Source organism: Anopheles merus, chromosome 2L, assembly GCF_017562075.2.
Source record: "Anopheles merus strain MAF chromosome 2L, AmerM5.1, whole genome shotgun sequence".
In the NCBI taxonomy this organism is placed as follows: Eukaryota; Metazoa; Arthropoda; class Insecta; order Diptera; family Culicidae; genus Anopheles; species Anopheles merus.
In genome coordinates this window covers 21,039,356-21,058,790 of record NC_054083.1, presented here as the reverse complement: position 1 = coordinate 21,058,790, position 19,435 = coordinate 21,039,356, and the positions used below count along the sequence as shown (strand labels likewise).

The 19,435-nt window shown below is 42.0% G+C and overlaps 1 protein-coding gene across 11 annotated transcripts in view; it reads right to left on the bottom strand.

Annotated features, from left to right (window-relative positions):
* LOC121593517 (diuretic hormone receptor-like) overlaps positions 1 to 19,435 on the bottom strand; it is a 30,188-nt gene that overhangs the window by 9,425 nt on the left and 1,328 nt on the right. For 2 of the 11 annotated variants that reach the window (XR_006004792.1, XM_041915902.1), the window contains exons 1-2: positions 6,003 to 7,483; positions 23 to 221 (exon numbers count right to left, since the gene is read on the bottom strand). Coding sequence is in view for 9 of the 11 variants with exons in the window: in XM_041915902.1 (XP_041771836.1) it covers positions 23 to 221; positions 6,003 to 6,327 (524 nt within the window). In the remaining 2 variants the exon portion in view is untranslated. Of the gene's footprint in view, positions 1 to 22; positions 222 to 6,002; positions 7,485 to 19,435 lie in introns of those variants that run through there. The other 9 variants (XM_041915896.1, XM_041915898.1, XM_041915900.1 and 6 more) reach the window with 7 other exon arrangements.

Sequence of the window (19,435 nt, the reverse complement as noted above, 5' to 3'; positions counted from 1 at the left end):
GCATGGCCGTTGGGCTACTCACTTGAAATACACCAGCACGGCGACGGCCAGCACCAGCGCGGCCAGACTGATCGAGTAGCCGACGAAGTAGATCAGCGTCGGTAGCTCAATTTCCGGCTCGAAGCTGGGCAGCGGTGGCGGCTGTTCGAGATGCTCGCAGCGATCGTAGTCGGTGTAGTTGTCCCAGGTACCGTCGATGTTGCAGAAACGGGTGGCGTTTTCTGGAATTGGGAGAATTGTTATTCGAAATTTTTTCTAATCTATAAACTGCTTTCTTATTTGTAAGTTTTTTTTAAATAATTTGGATTTTAAGTATTTTGACAAGCGGCAAAAAATTATCTTTCTCTTTTATTCTTATCTGAAAGGCTAATCAGCCTAAAGATATAAAAAAAGTAATTCGATGTAAAAATGCTTCAGCTACATGTTTTGTTACCGAAATTGCTCCAAAAGGTAAAACTAAAAGTTTAATCGCAAAAAGTTATTTAAAGCATAATTTTCAAATCATTCATGTCGATGTCAGTTTTTCGAAAGCAGGGCAATACAGCTTCAAAAAATCAACCAAGAACCTCATTATATCGTTTGATTTTTTTACCTCCCTTTTTCTAGCTAAACAAAAATAAACTCGCAAGCCAACATTCATCCAGATGCGTTTGAAGTTCTGCCGCACGTCAAAAACCTATCACTTCCAATTACCCTTTGAAGTGTTTTCAACCGTGTGTGCTAGCACATTCCACGAAGCACACCAATCTAATTTACACACGTATACGTATAAGGACGGTTTATTTTTTTCCCTCCATTTTTCACCTAATTGATCAGTGATTACATTTCCAGTGGGTGTGCAATTTTTGTACGAAAATCATTATGTTAATTTGCCTACGCTCGTTGCTCGTTTAGTTCAATTCCGTTCAATTCTGTGCTTCACCGAAGGACTTCAAATGGCATAGTGAAATCAAACGTTCGATTGAATCTTGCAAACTAGCCAAACAGCTCCATCGCTCTGTAAACAGAAGGAACGTCCCATGGGAAGGATACCGGATCGTACAAAGCACTGGGCGTCCCCATCCCGATGCGCTGAATAATTAATCATCCACGAACAAACAGAATTTCACTTAAACTGTCCACCAAGGGGGTTGTCGGACAGTCGGAACCCGCTGAATGCTAATGACACGCGGCACTGGCGCCCGGCCATTTCGGCTCAACGCGGAAGTTAATTAGCATTGCACCGAGAAGTCCATTATCCATTGTTCCCTGCCCAGGGGTCGGCCACTTTAAGGACGGCCTCTGTAATTATCAGCCGAACGCCTTCGCCAGTGCAGCCGCACACGCCCGCAAGAAGCCAGCGCTAGAAAGCTATTTCCGTGGGAGGTGCTGTGCATACGCCCTGCCGTCTCCACTGAAGGTGGGCGAACACGCTCAACAGGTTGCGGCCGGTTGGAAATGGGAAACGCAATCCGAACAGAAAGGAAGCGGAGTCTTGGCCCGGTTTCTTGCATTATCTAGAAGCTTTGTGTTCGCATTGTGTTTTCGATCAAAGAAAGGTGGAAGTAAAAACGGATGAGTTTTTTTCCTAGAAATACATGCTCTTCCCTGCCACGCATTGCCCTGGCCCTGGGCGTCCTTGGGTGGGTTTGTTCGTTGACTTTGAAAGCTTTGCCCCAGTCGGGAGCACTCTGCAGCCGGTGTACGGTTTAACATTCGGCCTCTTCATGGCAAAACCGCCCTCACAGATGTAAGAACAAAATGGCTGCTTGAAAGGCAAAAAAGAAAGAAACAAAAACCAACGCAACGGAAAGACGCACGGAAAGAAAAGCTTATCATCTCAACTACGCTCGAGCACTGTTGTAGCCCTTGCATATCGCGCTGTGCGCTTATGGAAAGAACAACGCAAACAACGAGCGTAATGTAATTCCTTTGGCACGGCTGGAATCGCCTCTGTCTTTCTGCGTGTTGCGCTTGGAGAAGTATACACATTTTCTTCTCCGGTTCTTTTGTGCTTGCTGCTCGCCGCACCAAAACATAAGCCGTTCAGCGAAACAACGTGTGGCACATTGGAGTGATGAAAAGAAAACACCAAGCGTAAGGTACGAGCTAAGGAGAAGGTGGCATTTACTGCGGCTCGGTGTCAGGGTTTCCTTTGAACAAATAACCTCAGCCAAAGCAGCTCAACTAGTGCAGACAAAGTTTCCTTTAAAACCTTCGTTAAGCTTTACTACTGCAAAGAAGCACACCAGTGTTTAGTGATTCGTCATACGAGAAAATACGAAAAGACTTTCCCGTTTTTGTTTCTTTAAAATAAACCTTGGAAAAAGATACGTTTTTCATGCTCATTGTTCTGAAAAGGGTTACCCCTGCAAGTCATTCGGGCTCGTATCCTCAACGCACCAAGAGAAAATTTCTATTTCACTGGTTCATGTACGCCTTAAGCCAAACGGCAACAATCGGCCCGAAACACACGGCACAAAAGGTCGAGCCAGTTGTCCGATTATCTTTTAGCGGACCCTGGAGTCTGTCGCGGGCAGGGCCTGTGCCCCGTTGAAATGGAGACCAGAGATTTTCGAGCCGACGGTAAAGTTAACCTTATTAACTTGATGTGCTGGATGTACAAGGAAGTGGCTGTGTGTATGCCCTCTGGGAAACGAGGAATCTTACGAGGTGCACATCCCTCTTGGGAGTGGCGAGACCGGGGCAAATGGTTGGAACTAAATCTGCTCCGCTGCCGTACTGTTAAGTGTATGTGGATGAGTAAAGTGGTGTGGCAGTGGTTAGCATAAGACTCGGGTCAGGCACGAAAGGGATGGATACGACCGGCGATAACGTGAAGGCTAACAATGCGACGACGTCCGACCATGACAGCAGCGTTGGGAGTGATTTATGTGCGTCTCCGAACTGCTGGAGGTGTGGTGAGTTGATCTTCAACGCTAGCGCTTCTTGTGTTTCTCTCTCTCTCTCTCTCTCTCTCTCTCTCTCTCTCTCTCTCTCTCTCTCTCTGTCTCTCTCTGTGTCTCTCTCTTTCTCACTTGGTCTTGGTTTGGTTTAAGAATAAGGAAGTCATGGTGTGGCAAAAGCAGAGAGGTATCTGGAAGCTAATAGCTCAGCTTCTGTCACACGTTGAGCTATCTCGGGCAGCCATTCCGTCAGGCGGCTGCTGGTGCTGGAATGTTAAATACTGCTCATCCACTAACCGGTGTTTGTGTCAGTGGCATCCCCCCCCCCCTTCTCCTTCATGGGGAAGTGTCAAGGTAACGAAGGCCAAGTGAAGAAACAAAAAGCAAACGAACGGACTGGCAGATATTTCGTATCTGTGTGAAACACTTGAGCATATGCGTTTGATGTTTCCGAGGCAACGGTTTTCATCTCAATTTCGGAGGCTGAAGAATCTTGTGGTGTGGTTTTTTATAGTCGATAAATGCAGTGAGCTCTTCTGGAGCAGCTTTTACCATTATTAAACACACTGCGAAGGGGGAGTTTGAGGACAATATTGTTTTTGAAATGTGCCATTTTGATTGCCATATCTGTTGATACGAAGAAAGGAAGCTATTGTTGAAGCTTTACTGCCGCTTAATAGCGCAAAATGCAGTATTTTCCTCTCAACATATAGGTTATGACAATATGATATAAAGGGATGTGTATGAGAGTATGATGAAGTACAAATATAAGAGCAAAATAAAAGCTTTATCGAAATGGTCGAAATCGACACTTAAATACGATAACGATCCATCTTACCATTTGAATCTAAATAGCAATCATAATTCATCAGCCATCATCTTAAGAAACGCCCAGATCAATGACCCTGAAATGTGCTACTCCATACTCCTCACTCTTCATATCTAGAAGAATATTTTTCCATTAAATATTCACCACCGCCGCTGTAACAATAATAAGAACAAACCCATCCGTACCGCTCCCAACGGTGGTAAACATAAATTTCAATTCCGGTCCCTAATCTTTGTCCTGCGATCGGATACGAAAAGCGTACATCGTTGCCTATCAGCGATACTGGCTGGCTTTATTTGGTGTGCCTGCCGCCAAGGTCGTATACCCGCTAAGGTATCATAACGCCCGGGTGCCAAGAACCGTGTCTTACCGGGATTTTGCAACCTATAAATTTGCACAGCTTTTTTTCTTACTCTGTTTGCCACCGGTTTTGTGTGGGATTGTGCTCAGCATTTTAGCATTTCAGCGGCGGGAACAACAATAGTTTACGGCCAAAACTGTGCAGCTGAATGTTGAAAATTTGCCATTTGAAGGGATGGGAATTGGCTTTTCCATTGCTTTCGGAATCGAGTGGGCGAATTTAAATGCTCGATTCGTTTGTGGTTGAGGTATTTTTGGGTACAGGTGGGAGAGTTTCCACTAGCTTGGCTTCACCTGTGTGGGTGTTTGCCATTTGTTTGAGACACATTTGTTAATATTTAGCGTTTTCCTTCTGGCTTCAAGGGTTTCTTGATATTGCAGGGCATTAGTTGTATAGACAATATTTCTCTTAACGAGCAACATCTCACATAACGACCAATATCATTTTCTGATATAGTTTTCTACTGGATCTGCTCGCTCAAGCAGGCAAGTTCTGATAATTGCTGCCACATAGTAGAGCTTCGTATGACTTCACATATGATGTGCAACTGTGATGTAGATGCGATGACGATGAAATTATCGGGAATTGTTGAAACCTTTTTGTGATGAATAATATTTACCACAATAAATTTTCAATTTTTATTTTGTTTCTGATTAATTTTGCGAAAAAAAATCTAGTAGGAAATGTCTATGACCGATCCGTTTGGGAAAAATCAGATAAAGTTAACATAATTGACCACTTTTTCAAGCAAATGGCTGAATAATAATGACAAAAAAATAATAATTATTTCTCTTTTCATACAAGTTATCTAGTAAAGGCTTTTCGTAAATCGCGTTTTTCATATAAGAGAGAGTCACTGGAACAGATTAAACTCGTTATGCAGGATATCACTGTATGTTTAATTTTATTGTTCTGTTACTGATTTGTTTAACGACCTACAATCAGCGTTATTTTAATTCAATCGATGTTTCTCAGCCTTGTGAAAATTAATTTTCTCTATCGTTTAGCGCACAATTGTTTCAAAATTTCACTGCATGATCCGCATTTGTTTAGCATATTTTATGTTTTAAATGATTTGTACGTTATTATGAAGTAAATTTTTTGTATTTTTAGCATATCTGTTTAAGAATATTGTAATATTTACAATAGTTGTAGGAAAATGTGTGCAATTCTGATGGAACAGCACCATTTCTCAATTGAAGAGAACGATAAAATTTTCAAAAATAATTAACTCTTAAATTATATTCGAACAACTTTCAACAGATCCGATAACCAAACCAAAAAAAAAAACATAAAATGAAAATTAGATGACACTTTATTTCTTTTGATAGATGAAATAGTCCTAGACAGTCACACTAACCACAATTACAATCGTAAATTTTTAACCCTTTTTATATCGTGAATTTTATCGAGGATGACACAAAAAATCAAAACGAAATGCAAATTAGATTCAAATTAGATTTGTATTGGTTATATAAAACATTGCATATACTGCATTAAAGCTCAGTGAATGCTATTTTAAGTATGAGTAAAAAGGTGTAGGTTAATGTATGTGTTAAAAGTAATTTGTGCTCCAAATAATTCATGTTATCATTATAAAATTGCGCAGAAAATTATCAATTAAATTTTTGAATGTACAAATTTGGTTTTGTAAACAAAATTTCTATCAATAAAAGAGAAAAGGTGTTTGAAATATAATGGAAACTAGGGATTTTTATTTTGAAGTAAAAAAATATCTGTTTGATAACCTTTTATAATTTGTTCGATATTCATTTTGTTGCATGAAAACTACATTTCATTGAACTCATGACTTTCAACCGCAACTAAAAATACTCCAACATCTGCTGCATTAGAATTCCATTCACTTCAATCACATCATTTTGGCACCACGAGTTAAAAAAAACCGCAAAACCATCCCCGTACTCACGTGAGCTATCATACTGCACGCCCTTCAGCTCGGCAAAGCACGGCAGCACCGCCAACGTACCGGGCGGTGTTCGCGGCCAGCAGGACACCATGTCGAAGAACGACGGACAGGCCACGTCCTGCAGCAACTCCTCCGCCTGTTGCTGCAGTCGGCACCGTTCCGCGCCGCTCGCATTCATTGCCAGCGCCAGCAGCCCCTCCACCAGCGAAGGGTTTTCCACCGAAATTCCGGTCACATTTGCCTCGCCGAACGGTGACCCACCGGAACCGTCGTCCGCTGCAATTGCAGCCGCAGTCGGTGAAGTTGGCATTGTTTCGTTCGCCATGTGCAGCAACCGGCGAGGCAGTAGGGTAGGTTTTCAATTTTTCCGTAAATTTTCTCTCACTCACTCTTTTGCTAGGGGGGCGGGGGCTCGCATCAAAATCGGGCGAATCATTAAAAATTCACTTCACAACCTACACGGAACCGGGGTCAGCAAGGCCCCGGGTTGACGATCGATGTACATCGAACCGTCGGCACTCGGCGCGCTTTAAAGCGTCACAATGTTGGCACCACTTGCACATTGCCCCCGCGGGTTTAACGCACACAAACGGGCGAGCGATCACTTTTCGTGGTAAATGGCTATTAAATAATGCACAGTGCCCACAACGCACAATGGCGGAAATTGATTGAAATCACTTTTTTTCTTTTTCGACGACGCAGTAGGAACTATTTTGAAACATTGATGTAACCTTTAATATATGTTAAATGCACAATCACTTTGAGGGAACAATTTCATAGTTCATGCACTTCTTTAAATCACTCGCAATGGATACCTTAATACTATTTCTAACTCGAGCAATAAGAACATTTGAACACTTTTATACATTTTGGCAAAAACACACTTTTGGCAAATGTTTACTTCACAGCACAACACTGTTTCTACCTGTTTGAACCACCTAACACCCATTCCCAGACCCCATTTGAAGGCACGGTACGGCTTCACACAGCACGACGGGAAACACACTCGAATCGGAAAAACCCCGAAACGCAACCAAACGCGTTACCGTCCAGATGGAAACTGATTTCGCCGGCGGAAAGCTTCTCGATGCTGCCGGTCCCCAAAGACGCGCGCCGTCGTCATCGTCGTCATCATCATCATCGTCGTCGTTGTCGTCGTCGTGGTAGTTGTCGGTGTCGTTGTAGCTTATGTATACACGCGCGCACACACACACACACACACACACGATGGTAGCAAGCACATCTACCAAGCAAGCAAACCCCCAAACGAACTGAAATGGAGCATCGTTTTCGTTCGCCCGGTTTTTGTTTTTCCTGCTTTATTGGCCCGTCCGTTACGTTTGCCGATCGGTTTGTCTGTACCCAGGGGGGAGAGGGATTGGGATTGAGATTGCGAGTATATTCTTCCATCTTTCGCTCGGTGCGTTTCGCTCGCTATGATAAATCCTAACCCTACGCCTCTGTGCCATCTGGAAGATGGAGTGTTGAAATCGTTTCCATCGCTTCCGTCTGGGTTGGAATGAGGAAAGGAATTTAGCTTGTTCTTGTACTCGAGCCGGAAGGCAATGATTTTTGGCAACGGTTTCGGTTTGCAAAGTTGAAAGTATTTTGCTTGATATGCCGGTGCACTGGAAATATTGTTAATTTGATGTTTTGAGGTATTTAATAAGAGAATTAAATTTTTATTTTCCTTCTATTGCAGGGTTTGTCACATGATATTTCAAAATATTCATCATATATCCTTAACATATGACTTCAAAAGACCAATATATATCAAGCTACTGGTGCTAACAACAAATATGTCGTAGGGATGAAAGAAAAAATACATTTTATTCTTCAAATTTTGCACCTATTATTACAAAAACTGAAACATTATTTTTTTCCATCTGAAAGTTTCGTATTAATTTTGGTAAAAAAAAATATTTTTAAAAATATTAGTTTTTTCAACCCAATAATAAAAAATAAATAATCATAATAGTAAAAATGAAACATTTTCAACATTAGTGAACTGGTAAAAAATAATTGACCATTAAATTGTTTATTGAAGACAATCTATACGTTATAAATATGTAAATGAAACACTTTTCAAGCTATTCCAATATTTGTTTTCTTATAACAAACACCCTCATTTAAAAAAGTACGTAAACTGTACGAAGCTAACTATCCTAATGTATTCATTGAAATGTCAAACCTCTGTTAACTCCTAATTATTTCCCCAACGCTTTTCTACCATGTATATATAAATCAGGTAAATAAGTGAAAACTCTTCCAAAAAGCGCACCGGTAAATTGCGCTCATTCGAGCCCGGTGGATTTAATTCACTACAGCACCGAGCATCTGCTGCTCCATATCATCTGAGCAAGCAATTTAACCGGCACAAGTAATGGGAGATTAATGATTATATGTATTTCCTGCCAGCTTCTTCCCCTTGCCATGGTGGTGGGTGTAAACTTTTCCCATCTACCACCGAAAGAGTAAAACCACTTTACCACCAAACCGGGTCGAATTGTGGTGCACGACTAACGTAAACATACTTGAGAGCGCGCCACGTGTGGTGCGTGTTGGAGTGATAATTTGTACAAACTCAAATCATCGAAAGGCAGGGAAATCGTCCGAGAAATGTTCGCCTAAAAGGGAAAACACAAGCACACACAGCAGAAGCAGCAGCAGCAACAGCAAGCGATATGGTAAATGGGCGCGAGAATAAACATGCCACGATGCGCGATGCGTTTCTTTTTGCGGTAAAATTATTCATGTACACCATTTTCCGCCGGCTTTTCCGAGCGCGTCTATCGAGCTGACGTGATTGTTGGTGGTGGTTATTAAGTGTGTATTGTTGCCAGGCATTCTACCTGTTCGTTTGGCTGTATCTGTGGATTTACCGGCACACGAACCGTGGCTACAGTGCTTCCTTCGGTATGAGAAACGGACGTTGTTTCGTCTCCTTTTTTTGCTGTTGGAAAAGCGTAAGCAAACCATCAAGCCTGTCTGCAAGTCGTAAAGATTTATGGGGCCTTCTTTCACTGCCCTGGTAGCAGATAATTTTCTGCTCAATCTGTGTCTAACTTATGATCGTTTTGTTCGCTGGTTTTGCTACGATACGTACTGCCCACTGATTGACAGATCAATCAGATGTTTCTGTAAAACTTTCCTCACTTTACAGACTTTGTGTCGTTTCTCTTGCTTCGGTGAGATACAACACTGAGGCCGATATTGATAAGCTGCACGATAAAAACCGAACCAACCGACCTCTGGTGAGGGACAAAGTCCAAGAAATGCTTGCGTCCTAATTTAGTCCCACAAAAGCAGAACATTGAGCTGACCACACTTCTCGGAAGGGAAGTTACCCACCAACCTTTTCCTCCGTCTGCTTAGTCTGCTTTTGTGGTAGGCAGGCAAATGTCCCAAGAAACGGGTGTGGTTTTTTTTCAATCCAAAAAAATGAAGGACTCTCCTGCTGAGAAACGATATTTAATGAAGCGACAAATTTGTTCGAGGCCGGCAGGATTCGCTCAATTTGGCTTTATTCGGAGGGAAATAGTAGAATGGTTTGAACATTTAAATGCAATATGAAATGAATGCTTTGGGAAAAGCGTGTGGTGAGAATAAACCAACCAGTGGTAGCAAAACATTTACGCTGAAAGCAATACAAAATTTGCTCTCAAATGCTGTGTAAGCTATATTTCACCCTTTGCTTGGCCCTTTCAATCACACCGCCACACTCGCCTTTAAATCTAGCGTCCCCTTTTGCTTTAAATCAGTTGAATATAAAACATACTACTCCCATCCCCCACACAGCTTCATGCTTTTGCTCACCTCCTTTCGCTACCGCTTCGAACCACCCAGAAATTGTTTGTTTTATTTCGTAGCCTCGAGCGTCATCCTCTGCACGGTGGAGAAACGCCGCTCACACCATAAAGTAGACGGTACGGTAGCATCAAACATAATGTTATTGCAAAGACCAGCAAAAACGCACCCAACCAGCGCGCAGAACAAAACGGACAAATAGCAATGGACTTTGGGAGCGAATGGGGGATTTTTTTGTTTTGTTTTGTATGTTTCTTGTTTGGTTTGCCACAACTGCGTAAGGTAAAAACACACGCGCACGCACACAAAACAAAAACTTATGACAGATATATTTTTCGCCCTCCCCAAACGGTGGGCGGGAATTGGGGAAGAAGAAAAATGGTGTAGAATTGTTGCACCGTCGCACAGCATCGTTGTCGGGCCCAGGGCTTCGTAAAAATATCTCTAATGAACGAGAACAAACACAATAACAACTGAGCGGCAGCCGCTCGTCCCGGGGTCCAGTTGGGTTTCGTGCGTCTGTGTGTATCTGTGTGTGTGGGAGGGTTGAAAATTATGTCAGCAACATAATAGGGAAGCACAGGGATGGAAAGAGAATAGAATACGCAAAAGTTGGTGGGCGAAGTTTCGAACTGCTCGCGGTCTCGGCCCAGACAGGTCGGCCGTAATGCTTCGTTGTGTATTTTGCCCTTCCATTCTTCCCTTGCTCGATGTCAATTCCTGCTGACCTTCGTGGATGTGTGCCATTTTTGGACCTTTTCCTGTATTCATTTTGGCGTATTTTCCCGTGTTTCTCCCAACTTTGGCTGTCCAATTATACCCGACGTCAAGCAAAAGAATGCTACGGGCTGAAACAGGGCGAGCCGATGCTGGAATTGCTTGCTCGACTTGGAAAGGGCATTGGCAAAAGGGACACAAAAATAGCATCAGAAGGGCAAAACATTGTTGTGGATAATGGCAAAAGGGAAACAAAACAATCCCTCGTTGGGGGGTTAAGGACAGTTAAATGTAAACAATAATGACCAATTAACGAAGGAGGAATTGAAAATTGGGTTCCTTTTCTTGCTTTTGATTGATAAACTAGATATAAATGGAAATTTCTACTACTCTAATACAAATTGATGAATCAATTATGATATGATTTTCTTAATTCAATATAATCAATTGAGTTTAATCATTGGACCTTACCAAAATTGTTTTTCCTGAATTCAACTTATTTCAAAATGATAAGCAAATCTATTTTTACAATCGAAGAGGCAAGAAATAATTTTCAGTTATAAAAATTCAGTCTTTCTAAACTAAAATTCAAAACCAGACGACTCAGCTTTAGTTTGTGTATTATTGTACTACTATCGTACCTTTTACGTCAAAAAATCAAATCAAAGAAAAAACCATAAAAATAATCTGACAAATTATGTTAATGATGTACCAAAACTTGGCGCGATCGTTACCCATGTGCATTTATTTTCAATTTCTTGCACAAACATATCCATGCATCCTAGTGCCTGCTTTATGTTGAATGTTTCGTCCCTCGTAATCACAAACTTGTTATGCTAATGCTCCACTAATAAATATGCCTATCGGCTGTACGGCTGGTTAATCAGCTAACGAGGATACTAAATCCCATCCCATCCTCCCATCTGCTCGCTGCGGCAAGCTTGAGGAATAAACGCTTCTTAAAGAGTCTTCCTCCTACTGGGAGAGAAACTTGAGCCTCTGCCGCCACGGACAAAACATACCGACCAATGTATTTCCCGTACACTGCTGCCACTGCTGTACTTGTTTGTCTTGTGGAGTAACAACATGAATGCATAATTAATACGCTGCTTAGTACGGTGGCGTTCCGTGTTCGGCGGAGCAAATATAAAAATACACGACGGTACGGGCGGAATTTACGCGCACGAATCGATGCAAGCAAAAGCCACCCATACACACATAGCCGGAAAGGAAAGTCAACGAAAGGAAAGGGGGGTGGCAAAACAATACACAACCGCCGGTGTCTATATGCCGTCTGCAAACATCTCCATTGCCGTTGCGCCGAGTCTATTTGTCTACGCTTTCCTTATCATAACGGGCCACTACCGAAACGAACAGGCGGCCAAATAGGGCACGAACAGGCATGAAGATAGCTTTTTGCCTTTGCCTACCCATGGGTGCGTGTGTGTGCGTACATAAAGAATGAACAAGAAGCAGATACAAAAAGCCCTCCTGATCTTATTTCCAAGAAGATTCGGTTCCCCATAGCAAGCAAAAAGCAAAGAAGCTGTGAAAAAAGAAACCAGGAACGGTTCAATTTAATCGCAGGCTGGGGTGTAGAATGTTCCTACCGTGCTTGTACGTCTGGTGTAGGGATGTTTCAACTCTGCCCCTCCCCGCAGGCAAACATGGACGAGGTCACGATAAGCACCGAAAGCCCGGAGCATGGGCAAACATCTACAACCAGCTTCCTCTGTGCCGAGTATTTGCCAAACTCCCGGGGCAATAGACATGGACAGTCAGAAGAGGAACAAAACAAAAATTGCCATGGATGGTTTGGGGAAGCAATGCGACACAGGTAATTAACATTTTAAGCGAAGAGATTAGATAATTCTCCAACACGCAGTAAGCACGAACTGTTGGAGAAAAAATGCGTAATACTTGACACCCAAAGCCGGCAAGTCTGTATCGTATCAAAAAGTGTTTTTTTATTCCTTTACTGTTTTGTGTTGAGCCGTAGCAGCTAACTCTTTCCTTGGTTTTTGACTTTTCTTCATGAAAAGCTGATGGCTTAATGTTGGCCAACAACTTTGAGCTGGCAGAAGCTGGGCCCCTGAAAAAGTTACGTCATTTTTCACCTTACGCCACGTGTTTTTTTTTTTTTGCGCAAAGCAACAGGTGGAACGCACACAGGTAGAACACGCCGACAGTTCGTGCTTTCTGAGAAACCGAGCAGCCGGGGGACATCCACATCCCAGGCCGCTTGCCGAACAGTTGAGATGGAAGAGCATGCAAAGGAAGGAAATCATTTTACAGACGATATTCTTTTACGTTACCACCGAATGACAAATACGCCCCCGGTTGCTCGCAGTCTCTCTTTCGCTGTACACTTCAACACAGTACCTTGTAACTTGACGCATCATGGTGCGGAACCGCTTCTGGGAACTGCTCTTACACTTAAGTGATTTAAAACGTGAAAATTATTAACATTCAGTTCATGGAATTGCGTACCTTTTTGGGGGCAGTATTTCAATTACAGTTTTGGATTCGTGAATTGGCTTCCTTTTAAGAGCCACCCGCAAACGACGAGAAGGCGATTTAAGCGCAACCCCATTTCAGTGGTGTGGCCTTTTGATCTATTGATCTGTGTTGGGGTAATTTTAAAACAATGCACTTTAAAGTCTTCATTACCGCTTAAAACTGGAAGAATATCCTGTTCCAAAACCGACGGATTCGACCGCATTTCTGTGAAGACAAAAATTAATTACACTACCCGGCTTGGTTATCCTATGCAAACACGCTTCTCATCTTATGACTCGATGGAAAATCTCTCACATTCGGTTGGAAGCTTTTCCAGCCACACAGATTGTTTGTACGAAGGGTGAGCCTAAATTTGAGCCCAAAAACCCTGCTCAACCCACACGAAAGAGATTGCAAGATATTGTTGGAAGGTCGCCTCAAAAAGTGAGTTTGTTTGCGGCACATTAACGGCAAGTTGACAAATCAACCAAAGGTATGGCATGTGCATGTATGTGTATATGTTTCTACGACACGCGTCCTGATGGTGATGTTCGATCGATGGAGGGTTTTTGAGGGTACCCCAGAAGAATGGAGCTTCAATTTCGATTAATTAAGCAATCCGGGTCGGGTGCCATTTCCGACAAATCGACATACGCTCGTCGATTCGGGGTAAGGGACACCTTTGTTCAACGACCTTTACCGATGGAATTCAAACAATCATTCGATCCAATGACCTTTTCACTAAATATATCTTTTGCTTTAAAGTTGCTTAAATTCTAAACTTTCATCAAAGTGTGCAGATAAATCGTTTTCGTCTATCTGAAACTATATCTAATCTAAACTATAATCTAAATTCTTGCACCTTTTGCATCAGCTAAAGTGTTTGATGTGTATAAACTGCTTAATACTATTTATATTTGAAGGACAATAATGAAGTAGCGGAGTTTGGGGCAATTTTTCCATTAAAACTTGAGTTAAATGACCATTTGAGTATACAGATGGTTTTGTTCTCATGTCTAGTTATACTGTACCACATTTTATATAGATTAATCGATTTTACTCATTGTTATGGACTGCTTTATGTTGAGTATCAAAATTAAGCAGAAAATTATAGTTTTTTAATAATACCAAATAAGCTCCCAAAAAACTTAGGAACAATCAGCCGAGAAAATATTTATACCATCGTTGTGAAAAATGATAAAATATGAAATTTGTTGTGGGTTAGGTAAAAAAAACTTTTTTTTTGACACTGAAAAATCCAATTACAAAAAAGGTACACCTTTTGGTGGAAAAGAGTCTCCTCTTTTTTAAGCAAATGTGCCATCATATTTTATAGGCATGAGTTATCAAAAATGTATACATTGTTATAGTGTGCAACGTATTATTATTATTATTATTATTTATTATTATTTAATAATTTGTTTGCCTCTAGGGTTTTACAAATGTGTTCTTATAATCTAGGGAAACATATGGGATGAGGACTCATGAAGACGGGAGCGGAATCGGGAAACTGGGACGTTGAAGTCGAATAGGAGATACAAGCGCGCAAGAAAGGGTCGTTCTGGCCATGACGAGTTTGGCGGGAAGGAATAAGAAGCGGGGGTCGGTCACGAAGACGCTATGGTGCGCTATTACGAGCGGATTCCACCCCGGCAAAAAAGACCAGTAACAAACCATATTGCGATACTGTTTGTGATCCAAAAGGGTTCATTGGTGACTCAAGCCATGACACGCCAAGACATACATACACTATTGCCACACACGTAAAAATCTCCAATTAACTTAGAAATACGTTTATTTCAACCAGGTTTTGCCCCATAACCCAAAAAAACGTCTTTTTAGACCCTTGTTAAAACGCTGCAAAAATAGTTTTGTTTGCACTTATTTCAAGCAAAACTCATTTATAAGTGAAGAACTAGATGTAAAATGGTAATGAGATTTAAATCAGCTTTGGATAAACAAGTTTTAGTGAGTTATAACATGAAATGCTTAACATGGCACACTTGTTCCGAATTACGCTAAGTAACAGTATCCTTATAAAAGCTTTCGTTGAATCAGTTCAGACTGTGACCGAATAAATAAAGATAAACATTTGATTATGAAACATGTTCAGTCATCAGGATTGCATAATTTCAGGCGTGAACCTGATACTTGGGGCACAGCTCAGCTTAAAGCATGAACTTTAACGTTAAATTTAAAACGTGAAAATGTTCTAGGTATCAATCTGCATCTCAGTCCCATTCCTTAGTGGTAATTCCACATCGTATCTGCCTTCCGGGAACTACTGCAAGCAGTATGGCAAACAACCATCCTTACAACACTTAGCTACGATTTTGCCAAGCTAGACACAGATGAGAGGAGAAAAGCGAGAGAAGAAGAGCACTGAACCACCATAGTTTCCATAGAGATGTACGTTTGGGACACGCGGGTTGTCTTTTTTTTAACTTCTCTTTGCTCTTTCCTTCCTTCCCATCCGTCGGGTGTAAAGTCCGATCCGATTTCCAGCATCTATCAACACCGAGTCATTGCGAAATGCCAATGCCAACATGGGGGGTTGCAATTGAATGTAGTGTGGTGGAGAGGACACGAGACAGAAAGAGAGAGAGAGAGAGAGAGAGAGAGAGAGAGAGAGAAAGAGAAGCGAAAGCAGAGGCCAAGGCCAATCGAGTGCGGCCACGTTGTTTACGTGTTACGGATGAGTGTGTGCCGGTGTACTGCAATTATTGCAACCCGGTCGGAACCCTCGGCGCTTTTTGCATCGAGCGTGATCGAGATGCACCGCGATTGCATCTGAGTCTGTGTGTATGCATGTGTGTGTGTTCATATTTGTTTACGTGTTGTGTGATTTCGATTGATTCCCCGAAAAGTGATCCTGGCAGTGTGGGGAAGTGTCGTACGGGCGGTGTGTGTGTGTGTGTGTGAGTAAATGATGAGTGGCAGTCGGAAATCACGATGCCATCGATAGTGTCGATGAGTTGTTTTTGCTTTTGATTTTTTGAATGCAACACAGGCTCTGCCTCTAGTGCAGCGTGTGGGATGCATTTATTTGCACAACAGATGCACACACAAATGTTTGGCGAGCTCTCGTCGATTGCAGGCAATTGGATGGAACACGAGCTGCTGTTGATTGAAACACTCTCATCAGTCTTCATCATTTACTGCTCGATTGCAATGAGCCCTTTTTTTGTTAATAGCTCCTAGTACTTTTAGGCTATTTGTTTCAATTTATTTTCACTGTAAAGCAATCTCCAAACAAATTAATTGGCGTTATAACACATTTAAACATTCTAACAACCCATATCGCAGAGAAATAGTTTTACAACCCCCACTTCCCATGACCTACAATGTATCGGCGCCCGTTTGAGTGGGACGCATCAGTAAATGTACACCAATGCACTGCCCTGGCGTCGGAGGGATTGCATTTTATGAAGCGCTTAATACCTACGCACACACACACACACACTCATAAAACTGGTGTGCACTATAAAGATATTGTACAGTTTGATATGCAATAGGAAATAAAATTAAAAGCTTTCATTAAGTAATGTCTAGCCTGGTGGGATAAAAAATGTCATTATTCGTCGTTGCTGTGGCGTCTCCATGCCAGCGTACTTACGATAATTAGTTCAATGATGAAGAGGATCAAATCGAACTGGGTTATTAAAAACAGTTTTTTTCTCTTCTTTAAACAAAGCCGTGCGTCATTGCTGCAAATCAAGTGTGAGCCATAAATGAAGTCGTTGAAAAACGTCATTGCTTTAATGATAATGTCGTAAAATCAGTAACTTATCAGCTGCTAATAAGAGAACCAAACCTTCATTAATTTCTACGCATGACTCAAGGTATTGCAAACTTCAAGATCAATACCGAAAATATTCTATGAATTAACTTGCGCGCATTTAATATTGACATACCTGCGGCATAGGATTAATAATCTCTTTCGACAATATTCAAAGTACTTAGTGAAATGTTATACGAAAGATTCTACTTCCAAGTCTCAATCCCTGGAGTAGTGAAAATGTTAGCTATGCTATACGTGTTTTCTTTGTAGAACAACAGTTTGAGCATGAGTTTGAACGCTCGGCAAAAAAAAACGCTCAAATATGAAAACATAATCTTCTTTAATAGCACGCTAAAAATACACCTCCACGTGGCAGACGGGGCGACGAGTGAAAATGATCTCATTTCATAATCGATTTATCATTTCACTAATAATGCAGCTTATTTACTTTTACAGTTTTCCTACCAATATACTTTAGGTGGGTTATTTTTAGTACACTTTTGCCATGCGCCCGGGGGTTTTGTTAAGTTTGTTGACCTAAACAAATACCGCAGTAGACACACCCAATTCTGGGCATCTTTGAAGCTACCGAAGGCAAACAACTTCAAGAGTCATCGTATTTTTTTTTCTACGTGACGTCACTTGAATTAGGTCAATATTTATTATGTGGTATTCCCGTACAAGAAAAAGGTTTGTAAAGAAAACTTGAAATATGGACTGTTGGATGTTTTTTATAATATTTCTTAAGAGCATAAAGCAACTTTTTCAATCTCACATCAATTCTATCAACTTTCTTCTCTAAACAAAACCCTTCAAAACATGTCAGCATATATATATATATTTACACAAAAAAGTTTGAAGAAAAGTTTCTCTTCAAAGCTTTCCCGACCATCTCGTTTCTCTTTGGTTGGATTATAGTTTTGTTTTTCACTATTTTGCATCTCATTTTCAGAACCTCGAGCTATACTTCGATAGTTGTTAAGCTTCTGCCACCTGGAAAGGGCGGTGAAACCCATCCGCAAATGGAACTTGTCACCTGTAAAAAGGAAATGGGTTGCAAAAGTCACACACAGACACACACACACACACACACACACACACACACACACACACACACACACACACACACACACACACACACACACACACACACACACACACACACACACACACACAACACACACACACACACACACACACACACCACACACACACACACACACACACACACACACACACACACGCACACACACGCACGCACACACACACACACACACACACACACACACACACACACACACACACACATAACTTTTCTCTTACCCCTAGCCGCCATTATCATCCAATAAAGAGGGCACCTCATTGGCTTTTGAAGCGAGCTTCCCTTTTGTGCTAGAAGTTACCTTCTGTTAGCTTCTCTGCTGTCTTTATGGGAATGTAAAGGTAACAAAGGGTACACAACATACTACGCAGGAAGTCTCCCTCTCCAAACCGGTGACATAATTTAACGCGTCCCAACAAACTGGGGTCCATTAGAGAGATGCGCGCCAGTGCAAGAACGTCGAGAATCATCTCGCTAAACTAAGCGTGAAAATCGATAGCGAAGATGAGCATACTTTTGCCAATGTTTCGATGGACCGTTTGAACGGCGAACGGCGCTTCCCGATGGCGTCATTTGCGGAAACGATGGCACAAAGTTATCGAGCACAGAGCGATAGAGAAAGAGTGAAACGTTGATGTACACGCCTCGTGAGCAGCGATGGATCGGCACGGCAGACCTCATGCGGTCGTTCGCCATAAACGACTCGACATACAAAAATCCATCAAAAATTCCGTTTCATCAAATTCCCGCCCTTTGAATGTGCGTCATCTGTCGTCTGTGTCGCACTTGACTTTTCATCCTTTTCGCTATTGACTAATGCTGCCCTCGGTTGGCTTTCCCGCTACGTTCGCTTCCGCCCCGGATCGAGGTCGATAGCGAACGATGATAAATGAGCTGTGGCAGTGGGGCGAACTTAAACTTGTGCCATTTTCCGCCACGCTGCCACCGTGGGTGAGGGAACGGTTGACGGCCCAACCTCCTGGAAGGAAGCAACAGACCAAGTAAAAAACAAAAAACAAACGAACCACTACCATCCTGGGGCCGACTTGCCAATGGAAATGAGCCGTGGCTGACTTGTGTATGTGTGTGTGTGTGTGTGCTTACCGTGACATTTATGAGACGTTTTGATTAATTTGCGAAATTAGGAAGCCTTTTATCGCACAAACGTAACGGCGTGCGCGACCACCATATGATGAATGAAACAAGAAGATGAGATGTTCTCGCGCAACGCGATCAATTTACGATCGGGTCGGGTCGTTTAAGGTGTTTATGATTGTTTGTTTTTTTCTTCTGCCAACCACTGGGGAGAGGTTGATGATGTTACGAACAAGAGGCCCCATAAAGCTGTTCACGTAAGCGTAATGATGGTCGCACAGTTTATTGTATTTTTATTAGCCTTAATGACTCTATCGCTCACTTTTGTTTTGGCACACTTGGGCTATGTTTAATGCATTTTTTTTTCGGGAGGGAAAAGCGTACCAATTTCACGTATGTGAGAAAGCTTCTTTAAACCGACACCACGTCAAG